This window comes from Dromaius novaehollandiae, chromosome 2 (genome assembly GCF_036370855.1).
Source record: "Dromaius novaehollandiae isolate bDroNov1 chromosome 2, bDroNov1.hap1, whole genome shotgun sequence".
NCBI classification, from domain to species: Eukaryota; Metazoa; Chordata; class Aves; order Casuariiformes; family Dromaiidae; genus Dromaius; species Dromaius novaehollandiae.
The window spans coordinates 12,205,592-12,229,848 of NC_088099.1; the positions used below are offsets into that span (position 1 = coordinate 12,205,592).

At 44.8% G+C, this 24,257-nt stretch overlaps 1 protein-coding gene across 9 annotated transcripts in view; it reads right to left on the bottom strand.

The window, feature by feature from the left end:
- DIP2C (disco interacting protein 2 homolog C) overlaps positions 1 to 24,257 on the bottom strand; it is a 328,593-nt gene that overhangs the window by 163,034 nt on the left and 141,302 nt on the right. Inside the window, exon 1 of one of the 9 annotated variants that reach the window (XM_026103136.2) lies at positions 5,133 to 5,620. The exons of 6 other annotated variants lie outside the window; for them this stretch is intronic. In XM_026103136.2, the coding sequence (XP_025958921.1) occupies positions 5,133 to 5,295 (163 nt within the window). In that variant the 5' untranslated portion in view covers positions 5,296 to 5,620. Of the gene's footprint in view, positions 1 to 5,132; positions 5,621 to 24,257 lie in introns of those variants that run through there. 2 more of the 9 variants (XM_026103144.2, XM_026103148.2) reach the window with 2 other exon arrangements.

Genomic DNA, 24,257 nt, shown 5'->3' on the forward strand with positions numbered 1-24,257 from the left:
CTGTAGGTGGAGTCTGGTTTATTTGTGTACTGCAGATGTGTTCAGGTAAGACTAGCTGATGCTCTGAAAAAGCCCTACAAATTCAGGAGTGCCTTTCTTCTGTTGCGAATGTTGTCTCTCACAGTATTGTGGTCTGAAGTAGCACACTGCACTATCAATATCACAATAGGAGAGTGAAACATTAAAAAATGCTATTCTACTGGCAGAGCATATTACAGACTAGGAGGAGTACTTCCAGTAATAAGGCCATGGCACAACCATATGCAATATCTGTGGCTTGGTAGGTATCTTTAACGGGCCACCATAGATGAGAATTTACTAAAAGAAGGAGCAAGAACGACGTGGATGCAAATCCAAATTTAAAGAATATATTGACTACAATGTTTTTTTTAGCTTAAGTTGCTGCTTTCCAAAAGACTTCTGGAAAGCTATCAACTTCTAGGAGCAACCGTCTTTCTGTTAGATTATACTAAGTTCAATGTTGAGACGCTGACTTCTTCTGATCAAGAAATTATCATGTTTTGGTGTTAATCTATTCTGTAAGTTCAGTGGCACTGACAGCGCCATGTAAGGTCACATAGAACCTGGAAGAGCACTTTTTTCTAATGCTGCCTGCAGCTTCTAAGTGCCCCTGTAATATAAATAATGCATAATAACGAATAACACATTTGTACCTCCACTATGAAAAAACATTTGCACGGAGTTTTGTAAATCTGGCTGTGTACACATTTTTACTCTTTAACCTCTGCAAGTTGTATGCCAAACAGCCCCTTTAAAAATCACCAGTTTTTGCAAACTCAGGCACTGTATAATGGCTTATTTCACAAGTCACACATTGCATGCATATGTATGAAGGGATTACAGAAAAAACAGCTCAGCACATTTGCCTTTTGGTCACCTAATCAAAAAGGTGACTGGATTCATTTTTACCATATTGATGAAGTTACTGGAGAGAAATCGCATTTTTGTCCATGTGACAGATGAATGACCTTTGCCATGGACTCAACGTGTAAAGACAAGCCCACATTTCCTCGAGGTGCACAAAGTCCATGCTTCAGTTCTGCTCGTAGATGAGGGGAATCCTGGCTGTAGGGCTGCAAGTGCTCTCTCTTTCCACTCTCAAAGCACATACAGAGGCTTACTTCATTTCCTTCTACTATAGGGCCTAGGAAATTGGGAAGACACAAGCCAGGGAAAGGGGTGAGATAGAGCAGACTCCTGCTAGGCATGATTGCTATGCTGGAGATACAGCAACTTATCCTTCATTTCCCAAGGGATATCTCTGCCCTCATGCAGCCAAGGAATTTAACACCGCACACAAGGACCACAGAGTGGGACACCTGCCTTAGTTAAAATACATTCAAAAATAAGCAGGTATCCCTGAATTCCAACTCAGCAATTTTATTGACCACAGGTCTACCATAGGTCTGTCCCAAGCCTCACCACAGCCCTCTCCCCTACAAAACATTACCTTTGAGATTTTCCTTGTTGTTTTATGAATTCTTCTTCCCTGTAAGACTCCAATTTTAGAGTCCTCTCTCTTCGACCTTATGTCTTTGCCTTACAGGAAAATAACATGGCTTGTTTTTATCTCAGAATTTGCGATGCCACTGTTGGAACATCCCCTGGGTCACAGCGATTTTATCACTGCAGATTACAGGGGGTCTACCTTCCCGGTGCAAATCTGAAGGCAGGCACTGCTTTCAAGAATGAGGCTGCAACATGAACCTGAACCTCAGTGACTTGACTCTGCCAGGGAACCTCTCTCGCCTCGATCTGTCCTCTTCAAACAGTAACCTTGAAAATTCCCCCTCCTCATGCAGCAACTGTAGGGCACAGCTAATCCATTGGTAGATCTTCAGAGATGGAATCACTAGGTCCTGCTCTCATGCAATGTGTTTGTGTTAGGATTCCAGCAAATCTGCTAACTAGGGAGACTTCTGGAAGTATCTTCAGGTACCCAACCAGCATTAGTAGAGTCTGATGAAACTTGTGCTGCAACTTCTTGCAAAGCTATGGACTGCATTTGGCTATCTGATAATTTGTAGAGTGTCCTCTGCTAACGGGAAATCCCCATTACAGTTGCCAGACATTGAGGTACTCTAAAATAGCAAGCCATAGTCAATTTAAAAATAGAGCCGAACTATCTGATGTTTTAGGTCAGATAACAAGGAGGGGGGAGAACTGGACATAACCGTGGGACTCAAATGGCACTTAAGCAACCCAACACTCCTCTCTAATCACAAGCTGTCCTAATTCATCTCCAGGTAGAGAGGTCTTCAGTCTGCTCCCACTCTATGCAGGCACTGCCAAGCTGGCCAGTCTGACAGAAGTCAAGAGCAGAAGTCTGCTGATGTTCCCTTCTTAAACTTAAGACAAAGTACACATGTTTTTTAGAGACTAAGTAAGACACAGGATGAAGTTTTTGGTCTGTCTGAGAAAAATGAGCTGCAGGTGTCGAGAGTTCAGGAGGTTTCCAGATCTGTGAACCCTAGAAAACCATGCAGTTAGTTTTTAGTTTGTGAAAAGTCAAGAGGTTACAAAGCTTTAATAACAAGGCTACATTGGAAAACACAGCGGATGGGAGTGCACATTCATACAAAGCTAATTTAGTATTATTTTTTCTCTTTCGGCATAGTTTCGTACAAGCTACAATCCCAGTACAAATGCAAAAAAGCTTCTGAAAGCTCAGCTTTCCCTGTGCTGTCCTGCAGCAACTTGCAACTATAATTTTCTCCTACAAAAATAAGTGCTAATGTGCTTGAAAAATGTGACTTAGTTAATTTTTTTGTTGTGAATGAGTTTTCCTACATAAATGTCTCTATACAATTTATATGTTATTTTTTCTAACCAAGTATAATTTATTATTACATTCTTGTTCCTGTTCCAAAGCAAACACCAAGATTTATACTCTAAATTTTACCATGACATGACACAAGGGAACTGCTCTAACTTACCCTCCTGTTTTTACTAACAATAAAAGTCTTTTGGCCAGGTTACATTCAGCATTCAAGACTGTGTGTGAAATGAGACCTACTAAAGGTGAAATAATCTAAAACTGAAACAACAGATAGTAAAATGACGTTCTGTGCACTTCAAAAACCCACATAAGAAACTCTTGGTCATACGTACAGACAGCTTTGCCATGTTATTCATCATGATTTTATCTCATAATAAGGAAAACAAGGAAGATGATTTATCCTCAAACTCCTACCTCTTTGGCACCCAACCATAGGCAAATTGGTGGCAAATCACTGTTTTAAATAAATGTTCCTTCACGTTCCTTCAGATGTTCTTCTTCTGAATTGCAGGGCAATTTAGAAATATGCATTAAAAAAGTCATTCTTTAAAGGAGGAAACTACACTGCAAATAACTGCAGATAAATATTCCTTTCAGACTTGAGATTTTGCCTTCCTGAAGCAACTAATTGAGGAAGTGTTTCACCTTTTGCATTTCACCTGTCTTTGCAGGCATTTACAATACGTAGGTCCTGCAAACTGGCACAGGCATGGAGCTCTGAGGAAACTGGTTCTCGAAGCACACGGCACCCCCACATTGCAAAAGCCATGGGAATTCCTGGCACAACACATCTGTCTGACTGCCACTTAGGCGAGGTGTTTGCTGGGCAGCGATCCTTGCCTCCTTCGGTTTGAGGCCAGAGCGCAGGATCATTTTCGCTTTCTTCTATAGAAGACTGGCAATATCCCATTCCAAATATTTCTGTCTAAAGTAGTGAATGATTATCAACAACATCATAGCACCATATCCTTTTGTTGTACTTATTTTAGTAAATGAAAACATAAAACAGGTAAGTGTAAGGAGTTCCTTAGAGCCATGTAAGAAGCCCACGGCAGAGAAGAGAACTGAAGCTAGCTCTCTGGCTAGCATGTTAACCACCCTGCTAAACTCTACAAAATAGGAGAAGGTCCCTAAGAATATGATGTTTTTCCTTTTTTTCCCATGGTTAAAGAGATCCTACATCCTCTCTTTCTTGCTTCAATCATGATAGGTTACCAGGCTATGCAAATGGCTTATTCTGTATCAACAAAAAAAGACAGCTTAGAAAATGTATATTGAACTTGGCTGGACTAAGATTTTAGTATTTTTTGTAGTATAGAGGCCAAATACTGCTTGGGTCCCACTGAGCTTTCTTTCTGACCCACATGGTCTTTTTGATTAATATCTGACTATGCTCCTCTGTGGTCCTGGGAAAGCTGGTTGTAAATCAACCCGTGCCTTTCTTGGGAAAAAGTTCCTGGATGAACAGTGCTACAGCCAATGACAGAGTCACACCTTCCCCGAAGAAAATGAGCGCCTGTCCTCAGAGACTGAATTTAAACCTCTCCTCCAGGAAGAATAACGTTAAGCACTGAGCTGTGGTAAACCTTACAGTTTGGGGAAAGGACACAGAAACAACATGGAAACAACATGGAAAATCATCCCTACCCATCTGTTTTATATAATGAACTACCTACTGGCACTCAAGAAGAATTTGGGAATCATTGCGACTAAGCCTTTGAAAACATTAGCAATATTAGCAACCGAACAAAAGCCAAAAAAAAAAAGTTAGGAATCGCTAGAAAAGCATGGGCAAGAAAGAAAAGACACTGACACCACGACACCATCAGCCCAGGCAGCGGCGTGCCCCCGGCGCACAGGGCGCGTGGTGCCAGCCCCTCAGCCGCGGGGGGCTGCGCCGGGGGTAACAGCGGTGCGGGTGAGCAGAGCTGCGGAAACACGGCTGTAAATCCAAAGCCCAGCAAGACAAGCTCCCTGCAGCCTGGTACAGCGAAGGCTACAGCCGATAGGATAGATTTCCATAAAATCCTGCACAGCAGATTAATAGCGATACGACTGTTTCCCATTTAACATAACATGAGAAAGCGGGTACCCCAAGGAATGAATCTCTTAGGCAGTATATTTTAAAAAGATATTTTTTAAGTCTGCAGAACTCCTGTCGGGAACTGATCGTTCCAGCATGTTGCAAAGAGCAAAAGTAGCTTGCTACAAAGCGGGATGCTCACATTTACACACAGAGACATCCAAACATATGCTGGCCAGACATAAAATGACTTAGGCCCCTCATTTTCAGAAACTAGCAGGCTGCATGGAGGGAAGAACCGCACCATACCTGCCTCGCGCTGCACCTTTCCCCTAATCATGGGTGCTGCTGCTATCGGAGGCAGGCTACCGAAGAGAGGAGGGATTTGCCTGACGCCGTATAGTTGCTCCTGCCGAGCTCTCACATTTCCCGGCTCCTTTCCTCCGCTAAATCCATTTTCCGCAGTGGGCATAGTGCAGAAGCTGCTGTTTGCACCGGCTAATCTTCTCCTGACAACAGCTAAGGATCAACTCATCCTCCCGATTCCTCTTGTTCTGTCAACCGCCATCAACCAGGGCGCTAAGGGAGACCTCCGCCAGGCCTCGCAGACACGAGCTGAATCCCTTGGGGGCGGCTCGGACAGCATGGAAATGGTGTCACCTGGGGCCTCCCCCATCGCCTCTCCTTATCGGCATCTTAGGTCCACGGTGGGAAGAAATGAGTCCGTGGCTACATGGACACACAGCTGACCCCGCTGCCGAATGGCCAGGACCCAGTCCGAGACGGAGCAGGAACAGCCTGCAGGCTACTTTCTCCAGGGTTTCTCCATTTTGGAGCAATTTCTCCCCTCCCCTCAGAGAGGACGTAATTCAAGCTTTTGGTCTTCTAAGAAGCGGATAGCTTCAGGGGTGAGAATTATCAAGGGGGCATGGCGATTTACGTCACTTTGGTCCGATCTGTTCTGCTAAGTAAAAAGTCAAATCCTATGAACCGGGCACAGGAATTCCCGCTACATCTGTATGATTTGTGTTTATGCATTTAAAGCGTTAGCATGTGCATTTCCGGCAAAGACAGGAGAATATAAATTAAAGTATCTATTAATCACACATTCTATTTGCAATCTAAACTAACAGGTATGTTTATTTTATATATGAACATATTCTCGAAGCTGCAGGATACTAATTTAAAAGACAAGCAATTCAAAGCTTCCCTGGTTGACACTGCAGGTAATGAGATTTTTTTCCCTGACACCCTGTGTTTCATCTCACCTCATAACTAAATAATTTAGTGTATATTTAAAAATATATATAAGCATTCTAAACAGTAGGCTGGGTATGACCTACTTATTCTGAGTTTCCAATTTAAACATAGATATTCCAGAAAAAAATATTTCCTACACAATTGTCAACAGAAGGAAGTTTATTTAACCCATGAAATGAATACTGATGCAGGTGAGAGAAACACACACCAGTAACCAGGAGAAATCTTTTTAAGTGTCATATTAATGCTGAGAAATGACTTTTCAATTGAAAAACATTTCCTATGTGACTCTACCACTTGGTAAAGCAAATGACAGCTTGAGCCAAATCAGCATGGTGGCTATGGCAGGTGACCCCTCCAAGGCGGCTGCGTGCCCACCTCGTATATAATCAGGTTGTTCGTTAGGTATTTCCATAGGTAGAAAACACAGTGTGCTGTGAGGACTTCCCTAGCATGAAATGGAGATGGCTGCATTCTTCATGCATGACCAAGCCGTGGGGACACTTGAAGAGTTTAATGTAAAGAATAGGATTTTAGCAGTTTTATTGTCTCTGCTCAGTGCACAAGTAGACTGACAGGACACTAAAGGCAGCTTTACTGTCTTCAGTTTTTAATACTGCTATGTTTTCACAATGCCAGCAAAAACCCACATCACCATCCATGCCTTTCTTCCCCTCCCCTGAAAAATAGCCAAAAAACCAATTGGCTGAATGAATTATAAAATATTTCAAGACTTTACTAAAACAAGCTGTTAGAAAACTGTCAAAGTACTTATATTTCAGCAGTCTTTTAAAAAGCCCATTGAAGTCTGCAGAGGAAGTCGCGTGAGCCTCCACCACAGAGCCTTTGAAAGCATGCCTGTGGGACAGCAAATGCCACCACTGGTGGAGGAGAACCACGCAGAGAGGTGGTCAGCAGGTTGGGAGGAAAAGAAGAGGAGGAAAAAAAGTGGTTAAATTCAGAGGGTCACTGGTCTAGAAGTGCCCCTCTCCGTCACTGCTGAGATACGACGTGGCTCAGGATAAATCCTAGCCAAGGCATTTCGGAGATTCGCACAGATGGGATTACTGGAAAAGGTAGTCCCACATCTGATGAGGGCATCCCATGGGAGAAGCTCCTTGCTGTTTCCAAAAATGAGAGAGAGCTGGGAAAGCCTTGTTCTGCTGTTTAATCACTCCTTAAACTAAAAAACTTAGCAAACCTGTAAGTATTTGTGTTGGTTTTGGAGCGGACAGCACTGAAAAGGGTATAATTTCCTTAAGTGCGTGTGTGGAGCTCTGTACTTGTGTGCAGACGGGGCTTCCTGTGTACTACCGATCTGCAATAAACTCTGACGAGGGAAGGAGATCCTCCCCTTCTTGCTGTTTTATAAAATCCACTGACGTGGCTTTTGGATTTGCTGGTGTCCTATAGGCAGCCCTATTTGCACACAGATGCACCACACTTTTGCACGTTAAGGTCCAGAGCCCTTGAGCCTGGCTGTGAGCGCAAAGGCACGCGTTAGTATTGTGCAGGTCGACCAGGGCAGAACTATCGAAAGGAGGCAAATAGCTGAATATACGCTGGTGACACTACGTATTCGAGCTGGCAGTGAGAACGTTTAGAAAGCACAGATGTGTGCTCAGAGCTGTCTAAGACTGGACAGATGAGGAAAGGGGTTATAAGTGAAGGGAAGATGCTCTCACAGTTGTAGTAGAGTACCTCAAAAATTTGATGCCTATTTATTTCCTGCATATAGGATAGATGGTGTTGGATCAGGATGAAAATTTTCTACATTAGAGAATTTAAAAATAATGCACCTGACAAACTGAAAAGCCCATGTGATTTGGGATGTTTTAGATTATAGAGATCACAGTTGCATACGGTTTGCTGGCCTCTTTCATGTTTTACTGGAAAACATAAAATAGAAGGCAAAAAGGGTGGGCAACTGAAGTAAGATGAAAACTAAAACTGCTGCCAAGTTCGAGAGAGTTTGTTTTTTAAGAATAAAGACAGCACACTAAAAGCCCAGTCCTGGGCTTCCCAGTTAAGAAAATTACCCATTTTCCAGGCTGGACTGAATGTAACATTTTAACAAAAATATGCCAGATAGCAATAACAATGTTATACTCAGCAACATTAATGTTTTTGAGAAGGTCAAAGAATGCTACGAACCATTATCAAAATGCATCTTGCAAGTTCAGCGTGGAGAGCACGCTGAAGCACGACCTCCAGTCGACACCTCAGAAACAAAATGGCATGTGTGCAGAGCAATACGGTTTCTCTGTGCACCTCTGGACCAGAAAATTGAGGATTTATTACAGAAGGATATTTGGATAAAGAGAGCAATTAAAATAAAAGTTTTATATACACTATATGAAATCAGTGGTTTCAGAAATGTGAAGTTAAATTACATTTCATAAATTGCTTGACCTCCCCCAATTCTGTGCAAGTCACAAAAACAGAAGCTGATGGTTTCAGAGTCCTCTCGGAAACATTATTATTTTGCCTACGCATTCTTTGCCTTTTTATTGCCACACAATAAAAATAACCCCCCTTACATAATAAAGAAAAAAAGTGCAAAAATATTTCAGAAAGTCATTAAACCTTCTCGCAAGCAGTACACCGTAATGAAATTTTTAAAAGGGCAAAACACAGTGCAATTGTACCCAGTGAGGAACTGCACAGCTGGCAGAAGCTGCTGCAGAGGGTGGACGCAGGACCAAAGCAAAGCCCAGGAAACCCTGGCGGGGGGGAAATCAACCGCTACTCACTGAAATTATACAGCAAATCTGCATGGTGTGCAAGAGTGCTTTCTCCATGTGTTTCCACAAACATCTAAAGCCCTGATATTGCTTAAGTGACTGTTTAAAAGCTGGAATTTTGCTTCCCCCCAAGAAGCATTCGGTGTGGAGGCCGATGGGGGCATGGCCGCGCGCAGCGAGAACCAGCGTTTCTGCACAACTCCCCGCCTTGGCCGGCCGCAAAGACTCGTGAGCGAGCCAGGCAAACAGCGGAGCGTGCCTTGGCTGAGCCTTCACACGTACGCATGCAGTGGTCCTGTTGTGAATTTATATTAAATACGACGTTTAGCACCCGCCGAGGTCCCGTCCTGCAGCCCGTCGCTGCAGCCCCCGCCCATGCACGGATCTCTCCCTCCTTGCAGCCTGTGTGATGCATACCCCCGCTTTCACAAAAATCCTCCTTTATGGAGCTTCAGTACAGCCCTGCATTAGCTACAACCCTTTAAATTGCTGGAAAAAACCCCACAGCATACATACACACACACGTTACTACGCGTTAGGGCCAGAGGGGACAGGAGGAGAGCAAACCCCAGGTGCTACAGAGCACTGCGCTGCAGCCGGCCTGAGGCCGGAGAGCCAGCTCTGGTGCTGCTCGAGCCGGTGACACAGATGCAAGCTCCAGACCCACAACGGACGGGGTAAGAGTTTACGTGATCGTATCATGGAAATTTCCCACAGTAGCTTTTGCCATGGGGTAACAATAGAGTCCTATGAGAAATTCAAGCTGCTTCAGCTGGGTGGCTTGCCAGCTCAGCACACAATGGATCTTTTTAGCGAAGGGGAGGTGCAGCCGGCAGCTTTTTGCAACCAGCAAGGATGGTCTTTTCTCCAGACTCTATATTTAAGTGAGGGCATGATAACTCATGGACCCAAGCAGTCTGGATGGGAATGCGCAACTCCCTCTGGCAAGCCCAGGGGACAACCTCCGTAGACAGGCAAGAGAAACTCCAGCTTCTGCTGGAAGACAATGCTGCCTTCATCACTGCAAAACTGACAGCTCCCTGCGAACAAGCACAGGTTTTCTTCCCTCCCTGGGTCACATGAGACAGAGCCCCAGTGTGTCTGTTGTTAGTCCGACCTTTCCCAAACAGAAGCCCAGTCAACTTGCAAAGTCTCCGGGTCAGCTGCCTTTGCTGAGGGCATCTGTAAAGCCGACATGGAAAACAAGCAAAATCCAGGCCCCAGCCCACTGCGAGCGTCTGACGCCGCTTGTGGCAATCAGCCCCTCTTTGCTGCAGCTTCAGAAAGCTACAGTGTGAAATTAGAGCACGCACGCAGGTGAGGAGGACTCATAGACTAAAGCAGAAGATGGCTGAGGCTGGTCCCTGCACTAGCGTTTAGGGCATAGGCGAGAAGGCTAGAAGAAAAGCACAGCCTTGTCCCCTCCAAAAACCTCCACAGAAAAAATCCCAAACTGTCAGAGATCTGCAATGAACAGGAGAGGAAGGAGAATTAAGTGGGCACTTAAGCTCCGTAACTCGAAGCCTAGCAATAACTCTTGGGGAGGATTCCCAGCTTCTCCAGGAGCTGAGACAGTAATTAATGAATCAGCGCACGACTTCTCCAATGACTTTCCTTCCCTTTGGGTTTTACTTGTGCTTCCCACTAGCAGGAGTGCTCCAAGACTGGCATTTCTATACCAAATAAATTATTTTATATTTGCATGTCTTATATTTGCTTCTCCCCTCACCAAGACGGGTTCCCTTTGCTTCCCCATTTTACAGGCAGCTGAGGTAGGGCCAGTACAGTGCCGCAACCGAGCAAGTCCGGGGAAAAACGCGCCACACAGTTGACATCTCCCAGTGCAAATAGCCAAAGCACAGGACAGCAACGAAGCAACAACAAGCCATTGCTCTAATTTAGGCCTATGTACAGCAGACATTAATTCAGTTAGAATAAAAGTCATGGAAATCCTTATCAACAAAGTCCCAAACCTCTCTTAAATCATTTGGATTCATATGTAGTTACAGACTCAAAATTCACGCTAGCTTAACCAGAGCTTTGCAATTCTTTTCAGACAAGCCCGAACCCGATGTACTCAATCTGTGCTATTTCAGGATTTTGTACTGAAATCACACAAACCCAGCAAATCTGGGAGAGTTTAAATTTGTGTTCATTCAGATCTAGAGCGGAACAGAGTACACGAGCACACGTGCAATGGAAATGATTCAGCATTCCCAAACCTCCCTGCGAGGAAGGCTCGTCCCCCCCAGGGCTTGGACGAGGAGCCTTTGGGAGCTATCACGACACAGCCACCGGGATGGGAGGTGGCCTGCGTCAACCGCAGTCCTCCCAACGCAGTCCTTCCAGCTCGCTTCCGGACGAAAGGTCTTTTCAGTACAGCTCTTGTCCGTGAAGCAAACTGATAGAAAACAAATTAACCTGCAGTAAAACAATTTAGGGAGAATAGGGCATTTGTCAAAGTCATATTTTAGCGCCAGCAGCCTCACGTTCATTATAGTCTCTGCCACTGGAACAGCGACCTTGACATCCATTACGCACTCACGCCGGCGCTTTAAACACGCACCACTTCCGCACAGGTCAATCACTCAAAGGCAAAACGCACTCTGTGCTTCCACTGTTGTTTCGCTGTATCGCCCTTACGAACAGGAGGCCGCACTCCCGCTCCACCACCAGGCCCGTTCCCAGAGAATCTGTTCTCCACCTGCAGCAGAAGGCTGCACGACAGAGCGCTGCAGTCTTTGGTCCCGTTTCCAACATGGTGCATCGTATCTTTGCAATGCTTAAACAGCATTTGTATAAGCCTGATTGAACCACATATCATTTCAGAAGTCGCAAGCTGCAGATTTGCTTTTTGCATTGATCTTAAATGTCAGCACTTTGATTTCTTTGCCGGGCATTGCAATGAATTGTTGATAACACTTATTGTCACGCCGCTACTTATTATTTTTGTGTGTGGTACTTGAACGATTTTAATGACTTCAATGCAACATATATTCAAATAGCCAGCGATAAGCCAAGCACCCTGCAATACATGTGCCAAATCAAACAACTTCTGGCCTTGAGCCAGAAATGTAGTTGGTCTCTGTAATTTTTGTCTCAAAGAATTTACTGCAATGCTCATTTAGGTTCAGTTTTCTTCCATCAATGTATAATTGATTTTTTTTTCATTCCTTTAGCTGCAGAGGAGGTTTCATCAAATTCAGCAGTGGTTGAAAAGACATGGAATTGAAGTCTCTTGAATTTCTAAGCGCTAAAAGGTGAAATAACCTTTATAAATAATGACTTAACAATCACATTTCTACTGTGTATATCCTTCTGATTTTTCATATAAGCATATCTATGGTTTTATCAATTTTTTATTGTGCTAATTTTGCAAACATTCTACGCTTGCTCAAGAATTTGTAAACAGAAGTAATTAGTTGATAACAAACATGATTGAGGTTAAGCATGCATGAAATTATTTTCAAGATCAGGACCCAATTAGTTAAGCTTATTTCAGGTCATTGTTAAATAAATTTTTAAAATCCCACTATTTTAATGGAAGTCTTTGAAACAAACTCTCATACTTCTTTTTGATCTTCTTTGTTCTCTTTACCCTACCGCTTTACGGATGACACTCACAAGCAGAAGTCTGCATTTTTTAGGTAGCAATACTAACATTTATCCACAGCTTTCTGTATTGAAAACTAAAATTATTAAATTGGAGGCTCAGAACTTACTGCCCTCCCTTCCTCACACGGCACTAAAAAGCTTTTCCTTAGAGTAACAATATAAAAGCAATGCAAATCTTTATCTCATCATGTTGGCAGCTGCATATGTGTTTATATTGGTTAAGAAATAAGATTCTTGGGAAAATAGTAGCAATATATTGCTTTACTGTATATGACTATTTCTTTATAGTAGGACAACGCTACTGTATTTGCACATATATCACCTCTCTCAAATTGCTACCTCTCTTTTCATGCCACTTTTTTGTGTGCATGTTTATTATATTTATGTTGGTTTTTGCATGACATTGCTCAGTTTATGTTTTCCTCGACTTGTACATACAGCAAAGTGTTTTATTAAAAGCTCTGTTTACCGTAATGGGACCACTGAATTTAACACTTAAATTATCTTCCCACTGATCACTAAGGCAGATCTGCTCCGAATCTTCTACCCATTTACAAATAAAAGAATCATAAGAAATTACAATTTAGTTATCATATTAAGTCTTTTGCTTTATTAGAAATGAAGAAACATGGGCATATCAGAGCAGAAAGGATGGCACGGGAAACAAGTTCACCACCCCACAGCCTGAAGTAACTCTGTAGAAGAGCCTACCAACTACTCAGTCCGCTCCGCCTCCATCCATCAGCCTCCTATAGGTTTTTTAAGCTTCTTGTCCTGTTCAGAAGGCACCACTTAATCACAATTGCCAAGCAATTCCACAAGAGCTGGATTTATGAAAAACAGCAAATCCGTGCAGGCCTTTTCCTCATTGCCTCTGGAGCACTAACACATGCTACCTACTGCAAGCTCTTCTTGTGCCTCACGTATACAAGCATGAAGTAACCATTCTTGATATTTTCTCTGAAAGAGAGAGTCTCCTTCTAGGAAGGAAGCCAGATTGCCATGGGGGTAAAAGGGCTCTTCAAATCCATTCCCCTCTGCTCTTCCAGCATCCCTCCTCCATGCTTTTCCTTCCCTTTCTGCGATGTAACTGGCAGAGGACAGCAGCTATTTTCCATCACGGAAGGGGCTGGTTATACAGTAGCAGACAACCCCTGCAAACGCAGTCTGTCAGGCTATTAGAAAGGGAAAGTATATGTAATTAAAAGATTGCCCCTCATTCACAAGGCTTGAAAGCAAGAAAAAACACCTTCCTCATGGCTAGGAAATAGGTTTTATGGAACAGGGCCATTAAGTGTGCAGAGATGCAATATGCATGCGTTTCTTGCTGAAACTTGGTACTGATAACTGAGGGTGGACTCAAAGCACTGTCACAGCTCTCCACAGCCAAGCCAAATGGCAGCAATCTATCTGGGGATTTCTGAAAGGAGGCTAAAACTTGTATTTACAGATTCTTGTGGTGTATTTTTTCCACAGGGTCATCCCCACTTCTGAACACCTACAAAGCTCTGTTTACAAATCTCCACATACTTGCAAAAAAACAGATTATTTTGCCTCAAAGATTTCTTCCACTATCCACTTCCAACCAAGCTGAAATTAAAAAAAAATTTCCTGCTGCTCCACATTCAAGCAGGGCACCAATATTTCAAATTGTAATGCTACGCCTCCTGTCTCTCATGATTTTAATCAGCCTTAAAAGCAGCAGACTTACTCAGGAAACTCTTTAAATATACTGTATGTGACACAGGAGAAATCTCTATGTCTACCCTTGTGCCTCAAAGTCAGGCTGCCCGCTGCCGTGGGACCACCCGGGTTGGTCGCAGTTCAGTGTGACCAGACCCTGATGTTACTCATCCTAGTGCAAAGCCTACAGCTGGTCCGATCATGCTCTGCCAGCTGGGAAAAACAAACCCCAAACCTCTTATTTTTAGTTGAAAAATAAAGCCTAAGAAATGTTTATCTAGCAAAAAAGAGCCTTTTTTTTTTTTTTTAAAGTTCTTTTTGAGCTTGAGGTGCGGGGAGGGAAGCTCTCTGCCCTTTGCGAAGGATGTGACGCCGTCGTCTTCCCAGCGTGCTGCGGCGTTAGGCAAACCTCCCTCCCAAACGGTGATGGGAAGGGAGGCTCGCGAGGGCGTCTGGCTGGAGACGCGCTTCTCCCCCTCGTCCTCAGCCCACACAGGCCGCGAGCGGGCTGCAGCCCGTGCACGGGGAAGGCACCGCGGCCGCCCCGCCACCCCCGCGGCACAGTGATACACATGGCCGGACAGCTTCCTCCGGGGCTTCGGTGCATTGGGCAGCATGCGGGAAGAAACCAAGGAGAGGTCTCCCTGCTCTCCTCCCTGCCCTCCATCCCTGCCGTTCCCTCTGCAGCGCAGGTCCCTCTGCAGAAAGCACAGCGCAGGGTGCAGCTGCCCCCGTGGAAGCCGTCACAGGCGACATCCGTAACCAATGCTACGGAAAAAGCTTTCGTGGGTCCGCAAAATAAACGCAGACAAACTAAACATTTGAGCCAAGCCCCATTTCACTGCTCCTGATTTACAGCAGTGCCTGGGCTTTCCTGCTCTTACAACACTGGGCACATTCCTACACTTCCATGTTGCTAAATTACCAGGAACGCGTGCCGGAACCCCAAAACACCTCTGTCAGCGTCACAAAGCCAGCGGCCACCGGAGAGGTCTCCCTGCGGCGCACTGCAACGTTCAGATAGAGGACTCTGCCCCGCCAACGCCCATTCCTCTTTTTCTTTCCATTGCTATTTCCCGTTTTGCAGCTTTATCGCCTAGGACAGCTCAGTATTTTTCCTCTAAGAAGCTAATATTGTTTACTTTGTGATTTACCTTTATCTTTCTGAAAACAAGTTCTTTCCATTATGCATTTTCTATTCATAGTATTCTCTATTATGGCCATCACATGATCAATAACAGTATTTTTCTTAGCCTTTTTTTTTAATCTTATCTTTGTTAGGTTTTCCATACTCATTTTAACCCTCTCCTATTTTTTCAGTTAATTCTGGCCTCAGTGTATCTCCACCTATCCCTCTTAACACATCTGGGACAAAACGACACAACTGCGAGCAGCAGCAAGACTTGCTCAAAGTTGCACTCTATCTAAATTCACCTGTGCCCACAAGCAACGAGCAGGCAGAGGAACGGGGAACCGCAGGCCCTTCCGCGATGGGACTGGGCCCCTCCGGGCAGCACTGCTGCTGCTGCTGCTGCTGGGGAACTTCTGATGGGAAAGTCCTCAAAACTTCTCAACGACCTCAGTGAGATTCAGCTCAGGAACTGCAGAAGGGACAACAGGGACACTGATGAATTTTCATGTCCCCGACTGCTGTTAAGAAGGTCACTGTCCACTGACGTTATACTCTGCAATCGCCTCTAAATCTCTAGTCAATGTGTATCTCACCTGCGATCCTCCCGCTCGTCCTGCAGTGCACGCTTTCCCCGCCGGCGCTGGAAGAGGGGCTGCCGCGATGCCCTCCCCGGGTGGCTGTGGCCACCTCTCCCGGCCGCGCGCAGCCCGGTGCCCAGCGCAGCGCAGCATCAGGCACTCACAGAGCCCCGGCACCGGGGCCAGCGACGCGGGAAGAGCGCGGGGTCAGCCTGGCACGTGGGCTGAGCACAGCTACCTGCAAGACGGGCAGCGGATGCCTTCGTGCGGCCCAGGGGCTGCGCTACGGACAAGCAATATGGAAGGGAATGAAAGGAAAGCCTAAGCGACAGATAAAACTGGTGACGATCAGGCAAACTGGCAACATGGACTTCCTTGTGGAGCAGCTAGCCTGAGGCTGCTTCAGGGGGTTGTATCCACTGTCTGGCATTGGGGATTATTCGAGGAGGAAAGTTGGCCGACCACCCGACCGGCCGGGGCAGCCATGGGACAAGTAGCTGATGGCTGTCCCAGTGGTGCTCCAGTTCGTCCCACGCATCCCAGCGTCTTTGGGGGGTCGGGGCCCTGCAGTGGTCACATCAGAGATTACTCTTGGCTTTTCATGTTGGGCATCCAAATAAAAACCTTCTCTCCAGTGAGGTTCTTCCTAGAAGTGCTTAACAAATTGAGAGGAAACTAAAAAAGAATGGAGAAGACGTATTTTAGGCTCCAACCCCACTGCAGATGGGATAGCATGGAAAACAATAAACTATACCCATGAAAAGAATTAATGATTCAGGCCGGCAGCCCCACAAACTCACTGGAAGAGACAGGCTGCTCCCACAGCCCTGGGGTTTGGCAGCGCAGCCTGGGCACATATAGGCCTCTCGAAGGTACGGATTTCATGTCCTCTGAAGGGAGGATGCATATGCAACGCAGAGGGAAGAAAAACTGTCTCCTATAACCAATGAAGCCCTAAAACATGCTGAATGTATTGCTAGATTTCTTTAGTCCAGTACAAGCATGTTCTTGTGGGGCTGTGCATTTCACGGTAGTCACCTGCTGATCTGCAACAATCTGCAATTTTTTATCTGCTGATAAAAAAATCAGCAAAATGTAAACTTCTCCCATTTGCACAAAAGAAGTCCAGCAAGAAGAAAAATCTGGTGATACTGAATGGCCCCAACTGGAGGAGGAAAAAGTAGTTATCAGCTGGAGGGTGAAAGCATTAAGTAGCAAAAAGAAACGATGAACTTAGTTCAGTACTGTGTGCACCCAGACAAAAGTCAGATGTTGGTATAATAAACACTACAATCATTGGAATTAAGAGCAGAGATACTTTTGACTGAAATGACAATTTCATTCCATCAGGCAGGTGCTTAACTTCCCACACTTACTGCCTGCTCCTCTCGTTTTCTCTTTGAAAGGACAGATATGCTAATGCACTAAAGCTTTTCTGCATTGCCATCTTCAAAATATGCTTTTCCAAGGGTTCTGTTATACAAAACTCTTGAAAACTCATTTCCTTGCAAGCGAATCGCCAATAGCCAGCCAAAATAATTTAACCTCTCTCCCGCTAGATACACGACCAGATTATTTCCAGGAAGCACCGATATGTTAACGCACTTCTATCCAGCCTTCACTCACCCGTCACTCACTCACGCACTGCCATAAATTCTGAATACAGAACAAAAATCAAGGGATTTCGAGTTATCCTGGGCTTATTCCAGACTAACAGAACTGATAATGCGGCTCAAACTCTGTATAGATCTGTCACCAAAGGCATGCGCTGTCCATCATAAAGAGAAATCACATATTTTATTTCAAGATTATGAATCCAGGTGTTTTATGCAAGTCCAAAGACTTCCTCCACAATTCAGAGAGATTTCAGCTTGTCTGTAGTAACTTTTGCAACCAGTTAACTTCCTTCCAACACACAGTGCCTCAAAACCACCATGCTGAGATGCTGAAGTACGTGTGAAATGCTGGTACTTTCTAAAGCCTGTTTTTCCTTCCCGACTGCTTGATACACAAGCAGCGCTTACCACCCCCTCTTGCTCACTGTCAGGCTTCCCGCAGAGGAAGCCAGACAAAGTGCAGGTACTTAGAAAATGTAAGTAATAATTTTAATTCAACCCAAATGTTGCTTTGCCACATAACTTCCTTGAACAGTATGTCCTAATGTGCCACTTTGTTTCTCTCTCTTACATTATTTATACCACAAAGAAATCTTCTGTGGTAGATGCAGAAAACCAATGCACAGTTAAATAACTGTGTTTCCCACATGGAAGACGTATTAAGTCAGAGACGCAATTTTAACAAGCCTCGCTCGATTTTCAAGTGGTATTTCTTAGTCCAGATATTCTGATACATTAGTTAGCTTCACTAGAAAATTCAAAAAAGTTAATTTGGGCTCAAGTGAAAGGGCTGTTGACTTGCTTTATGCAGATTTCATTTAACGGTTTCTGAATTTATAGTCAGAGAGTAAAATTGGCTTTTATAAGCTTAGGGCCTCAAATAAAGTATGATGCATTGACTGGATGGCAAAACCGTTGGAGAGAGCCACTGTCTCCCATCACTGTGTATTTGTAAAGGAGTTTTGAACCGAAGCGTCAAACTCTGTTAGTGCCATCTGTGGATCTGGGACCTGCTGTTAGTAAAGGATGGCAGCAGGGCCTGCAGAGACCGGTAGCGAACGGAACAGTGTGAGCCTGGAAGTTTGCAGGGATCATCCTCCCTGTGCAAGTTGCTGCTGTCCCGCAGCATGCGTTTATGCCTTCGGTGTCTTGCAGAAAAAGAAATGTGTGTTGGAAATGAAAAGGAGCCAACAGGGAAGAAGAGAAAGATTTAGTGCTTACGAAACCACTAAAGGCATTCAAATAGTCATCTAATGAAAAATGAAAAAAAAAAAATCTGTGTTAGGTCCTAGCGATTCACTGGAAGTGGCCACGTCAGTTCTACACAATATGAGAGATTAGGTGACTAATGAGTGACTAGGTGATGAGGTACTACCAAAACTAAAATCTCACCAAAATAAAACACCTTGGGAAACCAGCAGGTGGATGTATTAAAGGCCACTGAAGGAAGCAAGCTCTTCTCTGAGACTCGTCAAAAGAAAGGTTGCCTGCAAACGGGCGAGGAACACAGGTCACCAGCAAGCGGCAATCCCAGGTTGGCTGCCGGTTTATCCTTAAATGAATGGACATCTAATGAATAAAAGAAGGAGTATAATGTCTGGTGATAGGTGTATTAGGACAGACAAATGTAGATCTTTGTCTCTGAAAGGACTGGCTGGACGTACGTTGGGCCGCGGGGGAGCGCGAGTGAGCAGCTCTACCGCCGAGGACCTAAGCACCTGCGGACTGCCAGACACCTCTGTGGGTAGCCGGCATTTTATGCGTTTCACTCTTGGAGTCACTCTAAATTTCACCCCTGTTGCACTTCAGAAATGAAGAATTTCTTTTTAATTTGGTCCTGAGATGGGATTCACGTTACTTAATTTTAGCCGCCTATATGCTTGACGTCTATTCTGCGGCAATGATTGATGCTTCCTCTGGAGCCTGCACTGAGAGAGAGGCACCTTCGCCTGGTGATTCATTGGATCCCAAAATAGGTTTATAAAACAGGAATCTCCAGGGATGAGTCAATCCACATCCACTGCCTAGGACTGAACTGAACAGCTGAAGTTAAATGAAATGAAGTCCATTCTGCCTTACCAATCATGGCACACAGCTATTTGCCAACTGGAGAATAAAAGATAAAGCGGAGGAAATGAGGTACGGTGAAAAGGCCTCATTTTTTGGCATGTCTCATCTGTTAAAACTTTGGATTTTTGAACTCATGAAGCTACGCGCCCTATAGAGCAACCATGTGATTGCTTTTCATTTTGATAAACTGTCCATAAATCTTTAGTTGTTTTTCTTTCTCAAGAAGAGGGTGCCACATTGCTCCAGTATAAGTCCTTCCCAAATCTAGCTTGATCTGGCAAGTGTGTGTTGTCCTCCTGACCTTGGAAGAAGCTATACTGGCAGCAAACCACGTTTTCTTTGGCAAACCTTAAAAAATCATGTGCACACTCAACCTAATGTCTCCCAAATCGCAAATTTTAAAGATGTCTGGTTAGGTCAGCTAGACAAACTTCTGATAAACTACCCTGGCAGAATAAACGGATCTCTAAAGAAATGAGAAAAAACTTTGAACGTATTCCTAAAGGTACTATATTCAGCTGCAGCTACCCAACAACAATCAAACCCATCTCTGCATTTTATGTACTGAGGAAGCATATTTCACTGAGCAGGTTTATTGTACACAATTAGCATTTATTTCCTCTTGTAAAGCTAATTCTTAATCATACGATTTATGTAAAAGGCCATAGGAGAGGTAACAAAATAAGTAGCACAATTAGCAGATCGCTTAGACATAATACAGCATCTATTTTAAATATTCATTTGTAGGGAACAGAATTGTAAACAAAGCCATAAAAATTCTACGAATACATAACACATCTCAGTGCGACTCGAATGAATGGACAGAGGAATGTGATGGAGTGTGTAACTTCAGGAGGCTTGTTCCTTACATATCTCCATGCAAAAGTCAGACATACATGTGAAGCACTGCTAAGTTATGCACGGTTCTTTATTCACATAACTTTAGGCCAGAAGGATTTTTTTTGTTTTGTGTATTTTCTTCTCCTGGTTAAAAAAAAAATGCAGCTTTGCGTATCACAAACTTGCGCTCAGTGTATTTTCTCAAATTTCAGAAGGATGAAGGATTAACAGATTAAACAAAACAAAAGAAAGCATTAAGTACCATCAAAAGAGAGGAAACAGCCAACAGCAGTATTGTGAAGCGAGAGATTGTTTTGCCTGATACTGGCAATAGTAAACATCTACCATCAATAAAAGAACTCTCGGGACCTGCTAACTCTGCGCTGATGGAAAATTCATGGGCCTTGCACAGTGCTCTCAGCTGCAGCAGCTGAGCGTCACGGCAAAGGATCTTCATTCCATGAACAAGACACATCACGCAAACTCAAAGATCTCACTGTATAATCTCTGGCAGACAAGACCTTCCTGGATGTTTTTTTAATATGCATAAAATGTTTTATACTGTATGCATATTTCTTCAAAATGCCATGAAAATAAAGCATTTGAAAGTGTGCAGAAAATTCTACATCCCAACGAAGACAGCCAGATGCACATACCAAGAGAAACAACCACCTCTGATAAAAAGACTACAAGGCCGTAAGATACATATAGAAAAAGGAGTGAAGCCAGTTACAGACTCTGGAGGAAAGGCGGAATTGTGTGGCACGGATGCAGCTTCCTGCAGGCACCCTGGGCGAGCACAGCCCGCGGACAGGCCGCGGAGCAGCCATGGGGACCTGCCGAGCGCGCCCAGCGGCATTCCCTGAATGCAAGGGGATGGGGCAGATGGCTTGGAGGCCCCTCAGCTCTGCTGCGACCCAGTGAAAAAGCTCTTGCAAGCGGTGCAGAGCCACCTCCGCTGCTCCGAGACAGGCGGTGCTGCTGGCGTGTGGAAGAAAGCACCTCCCACCACTGAGTGCAGTGTAACACCATGGGGTTTTTTATCCTTTGCAAAACAGAGGAAGTATCATGGCACCTATTGTTAAAATGTGACCGCTATGATATTAGGATAATAGGTTTTGACATAGCCATACCAAATGTCACTCCTCATTCCTCCACGTCACTACCAGTAAATCAATACCAGAGACTAATTCATTGCTGGCAGAAAAGTTCTCCTGTCTTTTGACTGACATAAATTAACAAGCTAAATAACATCAAATTATCTGAAGTCAACTGTTATTTGCATTAGTCCTACAGAGGTCAGGAAAGTAGATGGTAACCATACCTGGCAAAGCCCCATGCCAACAGCACAGTTTAGTTTGCATGTAAAATATGAAATGAAGGACTTTTATTACAAGGAATTTTATACTACCCCTCTGCTGAAAGAGGCTGCTCCTGCTCTGGCTCTACCAGCAGTTCGCCAGTCAAATCCTGGTGAGCCGTGGGACGTGGAAGAGAACAAGCACGCCAGAAAAAATCAGAGTGCACAGCCGACAGCCGAGCCTCAACACCGCGGAAAGCCGCGGCGCACCGACGGCGCACTGCCGAACTAGCGCTGCAGCCTGCGCGTTCAGTCCGGCCCCCACGAATCGCAGGGCAGCGGTGCCGGGCTGCCGGCGCACCCTAAAAACTCTCGGCCACCGCCAGCTCACCGGAGCTCGTCCTCCCGCACAGCAGCTTTTCTGACTTCCGCCAGCGACTCCCCAGCCATGAGGCAACCATCGATGGCCATGGAGACCTTAACCTACAGCGAGGTCAAGCACGGGCCTTCAGGCAGGCTCCACAAGCCAGACTTGAATTATGCTGTTAGCTCTCACTGCTAATAAACACATCATTCCCCCCTCCCCCGCCACCCAAGAGCTTTAAATACACATTTTTAATACAAAAATAAAGATGTTTTGCAGCAGATGACTGGCAGATTTGTTTGGAAGGGCACATGACAACCCCGAAGCTGGGCAAGGAGGTTTCACACCCACGGCCTGTCCCTAATCCAGGCGGCACTTAGCTCCTGCTGTCACACACGCGCAGCCGTACAAAGAGCTGCAGCATGACGTAGGAGACAGCACAGGAGATAAAAGGGATATTCAAAGGCAGCACAGTCCTATTTTCTTATCTGCATCACCAAAAAGAAAGGAAGAATGAATGTCAAAGAGCAGTGGTATTTAGAGATAGAGATCACAAAAAGTGTACTTTTTTCCCCAAAAGAAAGACTCGGGTGTCCAAAAACTTCTTGGATCCTTCCACGTGTTTTGGTCTAGTATAAGCTATTATGTCTCTTTACCAAGTGTCTCCCTACCTTATTTTTCCTATATAAGTTAAAACAGTTTATAGAATATCCAACACATGATATTCCTGTTTTTAAACTGTAAACCTCAAGCCGAAGGATTTTAGCATATTAATACACTTTAAAACAGTATTGCAAACCAAACTGAAACAACTCGTACTTTGATGGCATCATGCTGGCAATTCTGCCTCAAAGAAAGGAGCTTCCACCTTGCTCTAACAAGCAATCGTCTGCGCTGTATTAGATTACAGGGATGCCGAAACAGAATTACTTCTGCATCCTGAAGAACATCTGGTTCCACCTAACTACACCAGCTGGCCAAACCTTTATATCCTCTGTGATTATAGTCTTTGTTAAAATCTATTATAATCATAGCCACGTATTTTGGCAAAGCACCACAAAAGCCTACGAAGAGCGGAGATTTGTGCATTTTCACACGTTAATGGATCTCTCCAGCGGCTCCCGGCCTGCACGGACAGCTCGGCTCGGGGGGTTGCCATGCAGCACTTTGCGTTGGCCTTGCGAGAACACACTGCCGGGCGAACAACTCCCTTTGCTGCCGCTTACACAAGCGGGAGAGCTTTCCAGTTCCTATCACAAGGAGCGTGCTGTGTGCCATGTCCGTCCCCCTCCTTAAATAACTCCGTTTTCAGATGTTTCCTGAAGAAAGACCTGGGTGGAAGGGGCTGCTCCTGCCCCCGATGCTCGGGGATTTCCACGCACATAACTCAAAAGCTGCTTCCCAGCGGCTCATCGCAGGGGCTGTGTCTGCAGGAAAAAGCCTGCTGGTGGGTGGAGGATGCTAAGTACTGCACTCAAACCCATAAAAATTCTGCAGTCCTTCAGCAGCTTAACACGAGCAGGAGGAAACGCACAAAAGAGAAGAGGGTGTCAAATGAAAAAGAGTGATTTGGTGACAGAAAAGGCAGATGCAGTGGAAAGGGTTGCAAAAGACTGCACAGAAACGGCACTTAGCACCATACAATTACACAAATGAAGCTGAAGGGGTAGGTGGCGGCCTCCGGAGAGCAGTTTCTGAGGGAGCAGAAAGATTAAAAAACTGATTATTTCTTGTAAGTTAGAGCTGGAAAGAATGGAAGGCTGCAGGAAGAAAAGCATTAGCTTTCTCCCCTCTCCGACGGGCTAACGTCCGGGCATAGATCCCCCACAGCAGCAGCTCCGAGGCCTTACCAGGTAACTAGCTCTCCAGAACTAATGCTTTCGATATCTATTTTCTAATTAAAAATTAAAACTCCGAGTACTGCTGCCTGCAAGCTTTAAACACAGGAAATACAGCCAACAGCGGCCATGGGTTTTCCGCAGGCAAAACCCTCCTCTAGGTGTTTAATGCGATATCCATGATTTACACCAGCGTAAGCAAAACTGGAAAATGGTCTGGTTAATTTTGGCCGAGAGCAGAGGCCCCTTCCCTCTCCGAGGAGGCATGCATTCTTCGACTGCCTTCACCCTCCTATTATTTGTTTTTTTTTCCCCCCAGCTCCCTCGGAGTGGAAGTAGGCTTCATCCTCCGTGCTTTCTGAATGCCCCATTACATGCAAGTTATTCTACAATG